The sequence below is a fragment of the Chelonoidis abingdonii genome, chromosome 2 (genome assembly GCF_003597395.2).
Source record: "Chelonoidis abingdonii isolate Lonesome George chromosome 2, CheloAbing_2.0, whole genome shotgun sequence".
NCBI classification, from domain to species: Eukaryota; Metazoa; Chordata; order Testudines; family Testudinidae; genus Chelonoidis; species Chelonoidis abingdonii.
This window is the reverse complement of record NC_133770.1, coordinates 106,282,914-106,299,701: the sequence shown is the minus strand read 5'-3', so window position 1 is coordinate 106,299,701 and position 16,788 is coordinate 106,282,914. Positions and strand designations below refer to the sequence as shown.

The following is a 16,788-nucleotide window of genomic DNA, read 5'->3' as shown; positions in this document are numbered from 1 at the left end:
TGGCCCACCTGGGAATTCCTGCTTTTGCAGAGGGGCGCTTGACCTACTTCAATTGCAGGGGTCAGCCACTCTGTGACAGTGGGATTTTCAGCCATGGCCTTCCTCTATTCACATCAAAATCCTAATGACTTGGATGGGAACAGAGATTGCTTCTTACGATCGCACCCTAAAAAGGATATTGTCAAAAACATTTTTTTTTTTTTTTAATAATTCTCCCCACTTGCTGACTATAATAACCACTTGGAAACTTAACTCTGATGTCTGCTTCTTTACCGATTAGAATCGATTAACGAAACTCAGTGCAAATTACTGAATTATATGAATTAGCCAATAACCAAACGTATAATCAAAAGACAGGATACTGCATCACAAAATATTCCTGGCTCTGTTATTTCTCAAGTGCAGTTTAGTTTTAAATACTTATGATAAGACTTCATAGAAAACTAGTAAATATTCTAAAATTTAAAAGTATTAGTAATATGAGACCTTACTACAGTGCTGCTCTGCTAGTAAACCTTTGCTGAGAATTGGGGAGAGATCAACATTTCGTGCATGCGAATTATTAAGCAATGTTCCATTTCGCCAGTTTCCACTGTATTCTTCTTCTGCATGCATACTTTACTTGTTCATTATTAAAGGGGTTAAACATCAGAGATAGGATGCTGACAATGTGAAAAAAACCCAAAGATTAGCTCTGAAGCATTATTTTTGAAACAAGCCAGCTAAAAATAATTATATGGTGATTTTCTAGACAAGTGGAAGGGACAAGGCTGGAATTTGGATTTATTGTTTTACTATTGAATTCAAAGTTTACCAACTTTGTCTGTATACTTTCAAAATATCCCTTGAAATGCCTTTTGTTGTTTGGGGGTCTCATTTTCCCTGCTGAGTTACAGGATCTAATAGTATGCGCGTCAGTTCTCGCTCCAGAGCAGCTAATGTTTGGAGCAATGTACAAGATCCTTGAAAATGCTGTGCTTTGAATTTAAATAGCCAGAGATACTTACTGTGGGATTATTAAAAGGTAGACAAAGCCAAATAAGGCAGCTAGAATTAGCGAAAGAACTACAGCACTGGTGAAGTATTCATCCTGAAGCTGGTGGTACTGTGAATGAGAAGAGAAGCACAAAGACAGTTAGTGAGGCATCTATACCATACCTTCTTACTCTAAACTAGGAACAACTATGGTTTAAAAGCAGTGTGCTGCTATATTTCCACATATTTACAAACTCAGGAATGAACATGTTTTAATTCAGACCCAGAAAATATTTTTAAATGTTATTATTCAGTATCTGATGTAGTTAAGGCTGCATGACACTTTCCTTTCTCACCCTGTTTCTGTACCTCATATCTTTCCCAACCATTCACCTTTCAGTCTGCAATTATGCAGATTTGATCTCAGCCCAGAGGTGAATTGGTTTTTTGAAAGATTGAGCAAAAAGAGTTCAGTTACTTTGTGGCAGAAGGGGGAGGAAAAAATACACTTTTCCCATTATTAAGAAAAATCAAACAGCCCTTCGACTGAAACAGCTGAGGGAAGAACACTGATTTGTGGCATGGAAATACCTCTTACTGAGAGATGTGAGTGAATCATTGGTTTTGGTGTAACCAAGGCATGACTCTGAGAAAACAGCAACAAAGAGTCCTCTGGCACCTTATAGACTAACAGACGTATTGGAGCATAAGCTTTTGTGATGACATGCGTCTGATGAAGTGGGTAGTCACCCATGAAGGCTTATGCTCCAATACGTCTGTTAGTCTATAAGGTGCCCCAGGACTCTTTGTTGATTTTTACGGCTACCCCTTTGATACTCTGAGAAAACAGTATGCTGCACAGGTAAAGAAGAATATGTTTTCTCATTATGTGCCAGATTCCAATCTCAGTTTCACCAGCACAAACCTGAACTCGTTTCACTCAGAGTTATTCAGGATTTACACCAGTGTAACTGAGATTGGTATGTGGTGATAAGCTTAGAAAGTGTGCAGCTACGTAAGACTGCATGTGCACCATTGTAAAGTGTGCAGAGGTCCCACATGCTCAAACCCTGTGAGTCTGTAGGATGTAAAAGCAGCAGAGAATCCTGTGGCACCTTATAGACTAACAGACGTTTTGGAGCGTGAGCTTTCGTGGGTGAATACCCACTACGTCAGACGCAGTGGGGGATGTAGGATGTAAGTGCACTTTGAAAGTGTATAGGTGACAGCCCTGCTATAATGCACTTCACAAACAGCTCAGAGGTTGTCTTCTGTGGAATTCTTAGGGGCAGGGCTCATCTCCTGAGGTTTAGCTCCCAAAAGTTCCAGGTTATAGAATTTACAAACTATTGCTTTTTTTTCTTCTCCCCAAATGAATAGACCTTGGAAGCTCTTTCTATGAATTTTTGTTGTCCACACCGCCCCCCACCCCATCTCCTGTCTTTTCCATGTAGAAGGAGTAGACACTGCAGCGAGGGAGTGGGAGGCACAGAGCTGGCTAAACTGGCTTTACAGGACCCAAGGATTCCCTTCTCTCCAGTGGAATCCTTGGCTCCTTCTTTAGGGCGGCTTTGCAGATGCTTTCTGTTGTAAACCATACAAAATCACTAGCTAAACAAAATGTCTTTTTTCAAAGCTCTAAACGTATATTTTCACAAGATTCCATATACTTTTATCCCAAAAAAGAGCTGTTCCATTTTCATTGGTAAACCTCACCCTTTTTTTATAACCATACAGGAAGGGCTTGTTTGCTTTTTAAACAATGAAAATTAAATGATTAATTTGTGGCATCTTGAAATGAATGTGAATGGGTAAAAATTCAGTTTTGTGCGTGGGACACTGATCAGAGGTGACAACGTACCCTTGACTGTGTGACTTACATCTGGCGGGGGGAAGGCCTACTACTGCACTAGTCTAAAATCAGACCACTTGTGCCTTCCTTCACTTAAAAGAAAAAAATAACCATGTGAGTTATTCTGATCTCATCTCAGGCTAATTACAATAAAATTAGTGGAGTTACATCAGATTTATATCCACATACACGACATCAGATCACAGTATCGCCTAGAGAACACAAGGCTATAATCCTAACACGGGATCCCCTATAGCTCCATGAGCAGAGAGAAGCTTCTGCATGTGACTCTCCCCTCTTCTGGAGAGAGGAACATCAACTCCTGGCTCCAGCTTTACAGAAATTCTCCAGAAAAGATAATTTGGCCTTTTTACACGGGGTAGGCTACTATAAGGAACCACAGAGCCTGTGGAGACAAGTGCTTCTGCATGGATCCTGAGCTCCCCACATATGTCCCTACATATGGACCCTGCAGCTTATTACGCAGGGGAGGAAATACAATCTCCATGCTCCCAATGAAATGACAGGAGAGGAAATCCACAAAGGAATCATCACTGGGATTTTCTCCTCTTTGGCCCCATCCTGTTGATTTCTGCAGGAGTGAGGAGTCAGGCCTTGTAATATTGTTTAAAGATAATGAGCAAAATTTGGACCTTGTCTAAGAAGGTGCAAGTCCATCTGTCCAATTATCTTTGGTCAGTGAACTTATAAAAATTCTCACTTACTTTATGCTCACGTTCAATTTGTTTATACTTGAGGGTAATGAAATTCAAGTCAGCCATCTCGGACTCAGTTTGCCGGGCCTCTATCAAACGGCTGATGTATCTATTTACTCGAGTTCCTGGGCTGGTGTGTACCACATTCGTAGAAAAAGAGGAACGATTCCTGAGTTTTTCAGAGGCTGTTCTTAATGCTCTCCTCTGCAGCAGAAAAGAAAACAAGAGGATGACAGCTATTCACTGCAATGACATTATCCGTGACTGAAAATGTCTCATCATTTGTATTGCCAAGTCCCCAGTCAGCATCAGGAATCTGTTCAGCTAAGCAAAAACAATTTGTAGACAAATACATGAAAAGACATAGTCCTTGCCCCTGTCAAGTTACAGTCTAATTACCAATTAGTTACAATTTCTCAGGTAAAATCCTGGCCCCACTAAATTCCACGGCAAAACTCCCATTGACTTCAGTGGGACCACGATTTCACTCCTCATCCTTAAAAAAATCCCTCTACATATTGTCCTTGACAGCACTCTACTCTGCCACTGTGGAGAAAGCCAGCTCATCCCAGATCAGGGTGACTTGATCAGCGAAGTACCAAGAAAATTGATCACAAATGAGAAAAACTCAATTCTGTGGCTTAGCGGAGACAACCCAAATTAACCTAGATTGTCCATACCTCTGAACAGTCTGCTGTTCAGGATGACATGGATGGGATAGTATTTGCAAAGCAATTTTTCTTCACCTTCTTCACATCCACAGCATAAGACTTTGAATAATTTTACACCACAACTTTAGCCATAAATATAGGGCTAATGAAGGGATTCCCTTATAATTATATTTCCTCTGTTACCATTTCTCTTATGTTACTCACTCCTGTGGCTGCTGTCTTGCAAGCCTGGGCCTGGCTCCCTGCTCCAGGTGTTGCGACCTGATGCATGGGATGATCGCGCCACTCAAGTTTGGCCTGGCTGTGCCTCTGTCATGCTTATACAGAAGGGCTCAACCTGTTTCTACATAGTCAGAAACATATTTCTTTTATGAAACATTTGCACATGCCAGGGAAGGCCATTTAATGCTTTAGGTTATGACTAATCAGCTTGGGAACAAAACCCAGATGTCTACCATCTAGGATATAATAAGAAGAATCTTTGCTGTCACTATTAGAAACTTGTTACAAGATCTCAGTGCAGTGCTGTCAATGTTGAATAGCCCACTTTTTAAAAGGTTATATACCTAGAAAATATCTTTGAGATTTTACAATCCCCTTTCAAAGTCACAGCTCAGGGGACAAACTAAACGTACGCAGAAATGAATAGATGTTTCCTTTCTTACTGTGTGTGAAACAGGAGTGGCAGCTCTTCTTAAAATCAAAATGAAACACAACACACAAACATACACAGATCAGCAGCATACATAAGCAGACTTCCCTGTAAAGTAGATATATGAAGCCAGTGATCAGTCAGGAAATACTACAGACCAGTGGCTTGGTTCAGGAGTGGCCCCTGAGAAGTACTAGAAGAGACTCTGAAGCATAGCTAAAATATCTTGTCAGTTCTCTCTCTGTTTTCTTGTTCTCATATTTACACTATAGTATTGGTGCTAAATGCTTATGACACAGTTAAAATACTTGCTTGAGTTTTGCCTTTTGAGTTTAATACATTGAATAAGCATGCAGTCTGAAGGGCCACTATGTTAACATGGACTTAAAATTCCAGTTAACACACACAAATAGATTCCACTGGTCAACAATTTTTGAGAAGATTTGAGTGGATTTTGAGAAGATTTTTGAGAAAATTTTGAGTGGATTTTGAGAAGATTTGAGAATTTTTGAGAAGATTTGAGTGGCCAATCTTTCTTGATGTAGTGGGAATCTCTTGCACGACTATCCCATTTGCAGAGAAAACAGCAGTACTTTGTGTATCCAGTCTGCAGACCAAGCAAGAGAGCAACAACCTTCAAATCGCCACAAAGCTGCCACTGATGTTGGTCATAGTTTATGCACCTCAAAAGTTGTTTCATGTTGTCATAGGTTTCCTTCATATGGACTGCATGACCAACTGGAATTGATGGCAAAACATTGCCATTATGCAGCAAAACAGCTTTAAGACTCGTCTTCGATGAATCAATGAACAGTCTCCACTCATCTGGATCGTGAACGATGTTGAGGGCTGCCATCACACCATCGATGTTGTTGCAGGCTACAAGATCACCTTCCATGAAGAAGAATGGGACAAGATCCTTTTGACGGTCACGGAACATGGAAACCCTAACATCACCTGCCAGGAGATTCCACTGCTGTAGTCTGGAGCCCAACAGCTAGACTAGAGCCAATCAACAATTTTAAGCATCATTTTTGTTCTCAGTGACCCAGAATTAGTAAAGTTTGACTACATGTATTTCAGAAGCATTTTGGCTGTAGAGCAGTGTTACTAACAATTTCAGATGCTTATATTTTGGTGCCTAATTGTTTTGCTTTCTAAACTAAATTTTGCATGCCGTTTTTTCAATTAAGTGACCTAGGTTTTGTTTGAGTTGAAGAGAATTAAAATGGAGTGAGCTATTGGCCCATAAAATCAGCTACTGTACACATATAACTACTTTCTCATTTATTTTCTAATTTGCACTTTACCTCTTTTTTCATGTTACAGACTTTCATGATGTCTTAAGTTTTTGCAAGGAAAACTATTTTGTCAGAGAGATTTTTTTAAACTTTATTGTAGCACAGACGTAGATAATACTGGGCCAGCTTCATAGACTTTTGAGCTGTATACGGCTTTCATGATTTAAGGAATAATGATCGCTGAAGGAAGCTTGGAAAGCCGGTTGGTTTGTATAGATTAACCTGTTACATCATGTTCCCTGAGATAAGAGTCCCATATGAATTGCAAACACTTGACACACCACAAGGTAAGTTAAAGATAACATTATAGCAGTGACTTTGAATGTTCTGACTTTGGGGAGTTTAAGCCAGTTCCCTAACATACTATAGGTTTTGTATGTGCACTATGTATACATGCACTATGCACACACACAAAAAAGACTAAGTTGCTACATAACTTTTATAGAATAAACAGATTTTTCAAAATACTCAAAGAGCGTTTAAAACACTTAATTCAGAGCTATGATGTCATATGTGAGTTACATGCTATTCCTATAAATGGTAAATAAAGTCTGCAATAAGAGATTTGAGATTTAAACCAAAGAGCCCTGCTTTTTTAATTTTTGTGTTTCTGTCAGTACTGGAAGAAACAAAATTTTCACAAACAGGAAAGTTCTCATAGTGCCAGAAAGGCAGCTTTGAAGTTTCTCAAAATGTATCTTGTTTATATCAGAGACAGTTCAAGACATAGTTCAAATCCCAATGAATGAACTTCCTGTTCTACCGCAGTTGACATTCAAGCAGCAAACTATGTAACACTGCCACCTACTGGCAAAATAAATGATCTGACAACTCTTCCAACCTTTTGGTTTCAACACCAAGCTTTATGATTCATGGTTACCATTCACATTTTCATATAGAAATGTATAGGCATACAAATCTACTAACTTTCTGTATGCTACTGCATGTACAATGCTGTCAGCTGAAAACTGTGGAGGATTCCAGGGATTTGCGAAACAGCTTTCTGAAATTTCTGCAATGGCCTCAGGGACTCTTTTCTGAAGGACAAGTCCCAGATGGTTGCCACTTGTGAGATGTGTGTGTATGCACATGTATGGGGGACTCTGCACCTGAGATCTCCTACGTTTAAGCTTTGTCTGTACTGGGGAGATTCTGCAAAAGTTTCTCATCATTGCTAGCAGTTCAGCTCCAGCACTAATGGGAACACTGGGATCCCTAGCACATACAGGATGCCTGGTGTCATTTGCCTTTTCAATAGCCAAGTCAATTTACTATGCTCTAATTTACATGGTGCTTGAAATGCTCAGGTAAGGCACCTGTGGCGCCTGAGGATTAAAGCTACTATTACTTACTGAGCAAAAACCATATTAGCAATGATGGGGAATTTTTTTCTAGACAAGGGTTTTTTACATTGATACCACTTATGTAGTAACAACCTGTTTTGGTTTGGTTTGTGAGACAACATAGAGCAATGTACATTTCAAAAGCACACATTCAAGGACCTCAGAGAATCCTTATTAATTACCTTATCATCATCCTCACATGTCATGACATTGGAGAAAGGTATCTCAGCTTTGAACATCTTACGACAATGCATGAGCTGGACCAGCAGGTAGCAAACTGTTTTGAACTTCATCCTTTTGGCAGGCTTTATGTCTGAGAGAATCAGTCCTGGAAATATCTGTCAGGCAATTAAAAATATGAAAAAGATACACACAGGTTTACATACATATAGACATACCTACATACACATATCTCATCCAATGATCAGAATAAGCATGAAAATATTGCGATCAAACAATGTATTTTGGTACACACCATATTTTCTTAGGGGTAGAATACTTTTTATATCTAGTATATAGAATATGTTTAACATTATCTTTAAGCACAATATAACTAATATTTCAAAACTGAGTTTATATAGAAACTATGAGTACTAAGACCCATCAGTGACTGATGTAGAAGAGAGGCATTATTTGTATTTCTTCTTTTACTTTATATTCATTTGACTTAATAACCATTTTTTCCCTGAAAATAAAAGCAGCACGTAAGAAGTATAAGCATTAGTGAGCTTTTCTGTTCATTCCTTTTCTTTTTAGAACATTCCTGTCATGTTCTACTTACCTTCACTATCCTATTTTAGCAACTAGAGTTCTGGTGCCAGGATACATGCATGAATCCATGGAACTATGATCAAGTGGGGAGCTGGGGGACCCAACTATTATACCCATCTTGCTTCTTCAAAACTGGGGACATCAAGCCATGGAGTGGAATTCTGGGGTTGATGTTTATGGGTCCATTTCTTTCAGCACAGAGGACCCGGATTCAGAAAAAGCACTTGCTTAACTTTTAAGCCTGTGTTTAACACCCATTGACTTTGATGGAATGTCAGATATGCTTATGTGCTAGTCTTAGATTAGAACCACAGCCAGAACCCCCTGATCTATTTTCAGGAGCCATGCAACCTCCTCTGCGTGGATTATTTATGCTTCTGGCATGTGTCATCTGTGAAGGAGGATCTGTGAGAATTTTGAAAGGCCACAATACTTGCCTGCACTGTGACACAAAGAAGTAGTGACTCTGATCAAATTATTATGCACCTATTTTAGAAGCAAAAGTGAAGAGTCCCAGAGTTTGGTGCATAGTGCTCAGAAACCTGAAACATAGTCTCAACCCCAAACAAAGCTCAGATCTTTGTTCTTAGGAGCCAAGGAGTATGGCCACTGAAATGAGTAAAAAGGATTTGGTTTATAATTGCCATTAAGAGTTGAGAACTGAGTAAAAAGGACTTGGTTTATAATTGCCATTAAGAGTTGAGAAGTGTGATGGTTGTTTACTGCAGCATGATGGGTCTACCACATATTCACAACTGGAAGTTACCCATGCCTATCAGAATCCAGGGAAACAATCCCTTACTTCACCAAAATCATTTCTTCTATAGCTCCCCTCTACCTACACCAACCATGGGAAATGTTAAAGAATTTTTTTTTGAACTAATTAAAGGGAATCCAACAAAGTGATTCAGAGGAATGTGCTGCAGATGAGTGAGAGTCCCAGCATACATGGAAGGCTGAACTTCTCTGTCTTGATAGCACAGATCCAATGTACTATGGCCATGTGTCAGCCAGATACAGTACACAAAATGGAAATATCATCTGGGTCACTAAAAATTCTATCCATAAGAGAAAATGTTTGGTTCAAGCTTCCATTATTTGTTTATATCACTTTTTTGGGGAGTGCTCACTTTAATAGTTGGCATTTAGGGTCTGGTATCTAATCAACATGATGCAGTGGTGTCAACTGCTTTATTACATCAAATCTTAATGAGCAGGGTAGAAAGGAGGAAGTAAATCAGATCTGTTTGCTCAGATACTAGGGTGAACGTGTACATACTTGGTTATCTGAATTTAGAGAAACTGGGACGCATTTTTTTTCAATTATACACCCTATATTCAACTTCAGGACCAGACTTCAAAGAGAAACTGTGAGCTTCAGTTCATTTGCAAATTTGACACCATCAACTCAGGATTAAACAAAGACTGTGAATGGCTAGCCAACTACAAAAGCAGTTTCTCCTCTCTTGGTGTTCACACCTCAACTGCTAGAAGAGGGCCCCATCTTCTCTGATTGAACTAACATCGTTATCTCTAGACTGATTCCTGCCTGCATATTTATACCTGCCTCTGGAAATTTCCACTACATGCATCTAACGAAGTGGGGTATTCACCCACAAAAGCTTATGCTCCAATATGTCTGTTAGTCTACAAGGTGCCACAGGACTCTGTCACTTTTAACACACCCTATATTGCACACAGAGTAAATCACTGTGGAATTTGGCTTTATATCCAGATTAAAATAGGTGTATCTAGGTACTGAGAAATGCATTGCATTTTATGGTGTAATACAGAGCTTTTCCTACTGAGTTGTGTGTGTTCTGCTCAGCAGACTACATGTTGCACTGCAACAACCAAACACAGAAATCAGTCTGTTTAAACATCTGCATAACATTTTAATTAATGTGTGACACAACCTGTTTGTTATTAAATTAAACAGGAAAAATATTCCTGAATGGGCACAATTAGTGTATTTGCACTTGAAAGAAGATTAAAGTAGATTAATACTATCTGTATTATACTGCACATCTGATAGTATTTCAATTTAAAGGACAATAGTTTACTGTGCATGTTATTCTGCTATATAAGGAGTTGATTATGTTTAGGTTAGAAATAGTGAAAAAAATCTCTCTTAAGTGGCTTCCCATATAATCTCTCAGTTGAGGAATTTCTGGCAAGTGACTCAGTGCTGGAAAGCAATATTCTGCCCAGAGGACATTGTATAATGGCATTCACTTCACTAAATCTGTTGAACACATTCCTTAGTTGTTCATACCAAATAAGATATTTTTAGGCATAGATAGTCCTTAGGTCAGAATATGGCAAATGGGATCTACCTTCAGACCAATGCTCTTCAAGGCCCCAAGCTAGAACATAGCTAGTTTGGGTAGCTAGTTGTGATGTTACTGATTAATCCTATCATGTTTTCTTAACACATCCGTAGCTCTTCTAGAAATATGAGTATTTTGCTGCATGCCTTTCTCTAAACCCAACAAAAATGTAGCAGCTCTTTTTTGCAATTAACTCCAGTATTTTTGCTCTATTTTCCAAGTCACAGTAATAGAAAGGGAACACATGGAAAGCACAAGGTGAAATAGATCTTAGCATCACCACTGGAGCTCAACTCCAAAACATCTAGTCCCCTTTCCTATGTCTGTCAGGCAAGGTCAAACCTCTCACCTGGAAGCCACACTGAGCAGATCAGTGATTTTGTCACACATATTGATTTTGGGGGCCGTATTAGGCTGATTCTGAGTTGATCTTCTAGGTAAAGAATGAGAAGTTCCTTTGCACCTCAGAGTACCAACAAAAGAGAAACTTTAATATAGCTAGGTGTGCTAATGAAAGTTTCTGCTAGCAGAGCTAACAGGGCACGTATGAAATCGTGGCAAGAATAGCGCCACGGTCTCTCTCCCCCTGGAAGTGCTGGGAGGAGGGTGCTTTGGAGAGTACAGTCTAAAATTCCTTCAGTGTATCAAATCTCCTGTGAACACTATGCTTCTCTGACTGCCCAGAACCATTATGACTTATAGAGGAATTATGTTGCCTGACAACTTAGCTCAGGCACTGTATCTCTTCCCTTTCCCCAACCTGGCTTTCCCTCAGAAGAACCCTAATGTGTGCAGATAATTTTTAAAAAGGTAACTTCCAGAGTTTAGAACAGCTTCTTTAATATATCTTCAAAGCAGCAGATGGAGCAAACTGTTTATTTACCAGTCATTGGGCATTGCTGGGCTACTGCTATAAGACAGACACATGGTCATTGCCAGGAGGGCAGTATTACCTTTTTATGCCACACTTAAAAAAATAAAAAAATTAGATCATCCTTGACAGGCATCCCACTGAACTTGCTCCTGGCCTGCTTTATTTTATTTTGGCACTTCCTTTTTAAATGCAGCTGAACTAATGCCTGTTCATTTGCAACATAATTTTAGGAAGGGTTCTTTGTAGTAACATAGCCAGCAAATCAGGATAAGAATGGGGATGTTCTATCAGACTTCTACAAAACACAGACGGCCTGTTTACAGCTTTGAGAGTGCATTGAAGCACATGGAATACAACAATCATTGATTAAAATTCTGAGAAAACATCCCTCTGTTTGCATCTCTTGTAATACTCTGGTAAAGGATCCACTGCTGCTTATCTAGGCTCCTCAGAAACAGCATCAGACTGCAGTTCATTTTGCTATGGTCAGCTAGGGGCATGAAAAAAAAAATCACAGAAAAGGAGGTACCGTTGATATTCAAAGTGCATTCACAGAAGGCTTCCATGCTGTATTGTATGTGTCTCTCTTGCTTATGCCTTCAGTTAGTCAGGTCTGAGCTTCTTGGTATTAGCATCTCTCCTGTTATTACTTGCAAGTTACTGAGCTTTCCTGTGGACTTTTTTTTATCCTGAGATAAGTGAGCAGGTTTGTTCAGGTTTGTCTTTTCACAGCTATGGTAATTAGCAATTTTTAGACAACTCTCTCATATGCCATATTGTATTTATTTGTAATCATTCCTTTACTAATATACTAAAGTCCATTTTACTTAGTGGTCAAAGAATACAACTTGTCTAAGAAAGAATTCTCCATAGTTCAAACCAGTTTATCTACCTATCCAACACAAATGCAACCATTAGAAATATTTGCTGTAAGTATTAAAAGATTGTTGGGAGACCAATAAAATAGATACAACCATTCTCTAAGCCCCTCACCTCTCGTCTCCAAGTGCCAAATCTTTGGGGAGTAAAATAAAATGGGAGCAACAGAACACAAAGCAAAGGACCAAACCCCACTCCCATTGACAGTGATGGAAAATCTGGAATAATTCCAGATTGGGGGCCATCAGACTGACATATGTGCATTTCTGTTCCTAGTGCCATTCACAGTGACAGCAGGAGTGATATGTGACCCTGGCAGACCAGGTCAGATCAGGGCCAGAGGCTGATTCACTTGTATATTAATGTAGATCGAAGAGAGTAATGTTTTAGACTTCATGAAAGCTAGTGGAATGTTATTCATATTGTTTTCACTTATCTGTTTCTGTTATAATGTAATAACGAACATTTACATTGTATATACCCACGTAACTCAATAACCTATCAAAGAAATCTTGTGAAATGCTAATTACGGAATTTATCAGAAAAGATGCTAATTCCAAAGCAAAAGGCCATTATGATGATGACTGGAGGTCAAAAGACTGAAGTGCATTCCTCACTCACCGTCAAAGGAAAAACCTTTCTTTGTGAAGATACCATAAATATGGATTCAAAGAAAGATCTTTTATCTTTGATAGTTTGGACTTTTACAGGGAAGTGTACCAGATGCAAAGCAGAGATCCCTAGAGACAATTTGGGTACCCTGAAAGACCTTTGGGAAACTGGCAGTGTATTACATCACTGCTACCATTTGGAGTTACAAACTGTGATTCACCTGTACATCTGTTTTATCTGCTTTAAACTCTCAATAACTCTCATTTTTTGTTCTTAGCTAATAAACTTTTAGTTAGTTTACTACAGAATTGGCTTCCAGCATTGTCTTTGGTGTAAGGTCCAGAGTACCAACTGATCTGAGGTAAGTGACTGGTCTCCTGGGACTGGGAGAAACCCGATGTGTGATTTTTGGCTGAAGTGACCTTTTATCACAAAGTCCAGTTTGTCTGGGTGGCACGACAGGCTGGGGACTAAGGGGACTGTTTGTGACTCTGTGGTAAGACTAGGATAGTGATCCCAGAGTTCACATGTGGTGCTGGCTTGGTGAAATCTAATTATAGAATATACTACCAGTTGGAGTATCAGCTCTTGTTTTCTGACAATCTGCCCTGAGGTAAGCACTCAGTTGTGAGCCACTCCAGATGGCACAACACCCTTATCTCCTTTGGTCAGTGGTAAGCTACTTCAAATGCTAGTTGTGTGTTTGGTAGACCTACAAACAGTGCTCTTCACTGGTAGCACATTTCTGTGCACAGTTTTTGAATTAATGCAGATACCCTTCAGTGGAAGCTTTGAACAGTCCCTTCACTATGGCAGATCTGCATAAACAATGATCAGAATGTTCAAATTTAGGTGGCTAAAGTTAGGCATTTAAATTCAAATTTAAGTGCCCAAATAAAAGTGATTTCATTTTTCAGAAGTGCAGGACACCCATTTCTCCCACAGACAAGCAGACAATGGGAGCTGTGGGTGCTCAGCATCTCTGAAAAAAAAAATCGGACCACATAATTAGGTGCCTAACTATGGATTTAGGTGTCTAACTTCAGGAACCTGGGTTTGAACATTTTGGCCTCATGTTTTGGTTTTGTGGTTTCCTCTTTGCTTGTACAGAACACAAGCCTTAAAAATTTCACCTGTGCTGCTGGAAGAAAGTGTCTTTTCTATAGGGACACACAATTATTCAATGGAATTCACCTTCCTCCAAGGAAGGATATTGCCAGAAAATAAAGATAGAAATTTAAGACTCTGTTAATATATAGATGGACATAAAAAAAAAATAAATTGGCTGGAATGCTAATTTTAATCCTTTTCCTTCTCTCAATTTATTCTCTCCCCCCTACTCCCTGCCCATTCCTTTTTTATTTGTTTACATATTGTTGACTAACAATTTTTCAGCTCATTAAGTTCAGGGGTTTTTCGGTTAAGAGGAGTGAAAATCTAGTCCCCATCGTGGTAAAGGTTCTTTGGTTGGTCTGACAAAAATAACAACAGCCTGCTGTCAAAAATCCTATGCCAATAAGAATCATACACATCAAACAATCTACACTTGATGAATAAAAGTTACTTGAAAGTCTTTGCAATATAGAATGAAAAGCATCCAGGGGCCACATACAGAAAACTAAATGCACTTGCTAAATCTGAAGAATGCAAACTGCTAACAATGATTCACTGATAAGAGCTGAATTGTAAAATCCACACAGTAATTGTATATTCTGCTATCACTCTTTGATATTGAGTGTTAAATTCTATTTCTGGAGGCAGCTTTACAGGGAGGCTACCAAAAAAGTATTGGTAGGCTAGCTAAAGTGATATTTTGGGGGTACAGGGATATGGGACCCCTGGTATGTCCTATTAATTGTTTTTACTAGAAGATGGAGCCATAAATGGAAGGACGGAGATCTGAGGTTCAGAGATACTATGATTAAATGAGGAGAGAAAACTTGAGTTCTCTACCCCCTCATAAATGAATTCTCAGTCTTTTTCATATTGATATCCCACACTCAGGTACCTGTAAGCTGTCCTTTGTACTGTTTTTCACACTGCAGTGGGAATTAGCACAATGCTTTAGTGTCTACTTTCAGTATCTTTTTATATGCACAAGTGTCTAAGGAAACTGTTTCAGATGAAAATCAGAGACAGAGAACGAGAGCAGATTCCTATTATATTTGGATCCAGCAGAGGAGATAGAAACACAGCTCTCTGCTGTGCTCCCTTTATTGTTCTTACAACAAAACTGAAACCAACATGAAAGTGAGGCTTTGCACTGAGTGGGATAAGAGAGTGTTCAAATATATAAAGGGACAGGACATCACTTTCGTCCACCCTATTTAAAAAAAAAATCCAAATGTATATATACACACCATCATTTACACGGCTAACATAAAACACTATACAGCCTAACTAAAAGTTGTGGGTAGCCTACCAGAGATTCTCAAATGGCAGGGGATTATACTGCCCTGAAATAGCAACTCACTGACATATAAGATCAGGTGCACCACTGATTTTCACACTCTCTTGGGATAATGGGGTGATGGTTGTGTGACACTGTCTTGAACAACAAGGACAGTCGGTGGTAAGGAATCTAGTATGGCTCTAGTATGGAATCAGCTGTGATCCCTTTGGGTGCAGATGCATCTCTCCTCATATCATGGTGTGATCTGTGGCAACCTGCTGCAGTAATCCTTTCACCAGTCAATACAGCTGTCCCTGACACACTGAAGGGCAGTTGGAGTACATGTAGATCAATAAAAGAATACCGTTCTGTGGGGGGAAAAAAACCACAGTACATAAAATGGCACATTTACTTTGTCAGTCCTTATGTCTGCTTATTATAGCGCAGTCCTAGCTGAAGCATACTGACAGTATATCCCCACTGGTTTTGGGGACAGAGTTAAGGTTGTGTGACATAGCTTGTGTGTACTGTAACTCTGTATTTCCTGGGTTTTAGAGATTTAAGTACAGGTGCACGTGACATTCAGGAAGTAGATGGTCATACTTAACTCTGCATCAATGACATTTTGGGGCAGTGAATAATCAAGGTTGCTTAACGTTTTCCACTGTAAGACTCTGTTTTCAGTTACTTATAATTTTCCCAAGTTTTAACTGTTTGGACTGAAATTTTCCAAATGGGGTGTCGAATATTTTTGGAAAGTTTGGACAAGTTCAACAACACTGGTTTAGTCATTTTTGAGAACAGCACTGGAGAAAATAGATTGTTTTGCCAATGTTAATTTTTTTTTACAACTGTTTAATTGATAATCTCTGGCACCCCATGCTTTGCAGCAGAGACTTTAAATTTGGCTGGGGTCAGAGAGATGCTTTTTCCTCCTGTCCCTGTAAAAATCCACCCACATTTGGCAGTTCTAAGCCTCTGAAAATTGCTGTTTGCACATGGCCAGTAGAGGTTTGCTAGAGGCTGGCTGCTAAAGAGTATCTGCATGCATGAGCATGCTCCAGCCCAAACTGGCACAGATGAGCAGGATTTTCTGTGCAATTTTCTTCTCTTAGAGGCTGTAGTGCTGGACACTGGAACTGTGAACAGGGAGATTCTCTCCACTGTGCACTCAATGCCACCTGATGATCCAGGCAGCCTGGAGGAGGAGAAAGCATCTCGCATCAAATGCTGAGGAGGACAGGACAGGCTGAAGTCATAAGAACACAAGAACGGCCATACTGGGTCAGACCAAAGGTCCATCTAGCTCACTATCCTGTCTTTTGACAGTGGCCACTGCCAGGTGATTCAGAGGGAATGACCAGAACAGGTAATCGTCAAGTGATCCATCCCTTGTTGCCCATTCTCAACTGTTGACAAA

At 39.5% G+C, this 16,788-nt stretch overlaps 1 protein-coding gene across 1 annotated transcript in view; it reads right to left on the bottom strand.

Moving 5' to 3' along the window:
* ADCY1 (adenylate cyclase 1) overlaps positions 1-16,788 on the bottom strand; it is a 257,663-nt gene that overhangs the window by 35,351 nt on the left and 205,524 nt on the right. The window contains exons 8-10 of the mRNA XM_032796824.2: positions 7,693-7,848; positions 3,553-3,747; positions 1,008-1,105 (exon numbers count right to left, since the gene is read on the bottom strand). Coding sequence (XP_032652715.1) covers positions 1,008-1,105; positions 3,553-3,747; positions 7,693-7,848 — 449 coding nt within the window. The remainder of the gene's footprint in view (positions 1-1,007; positions 1,106-3,552; positions 3,748-7,692; positions 7,849-16,788) is intronic.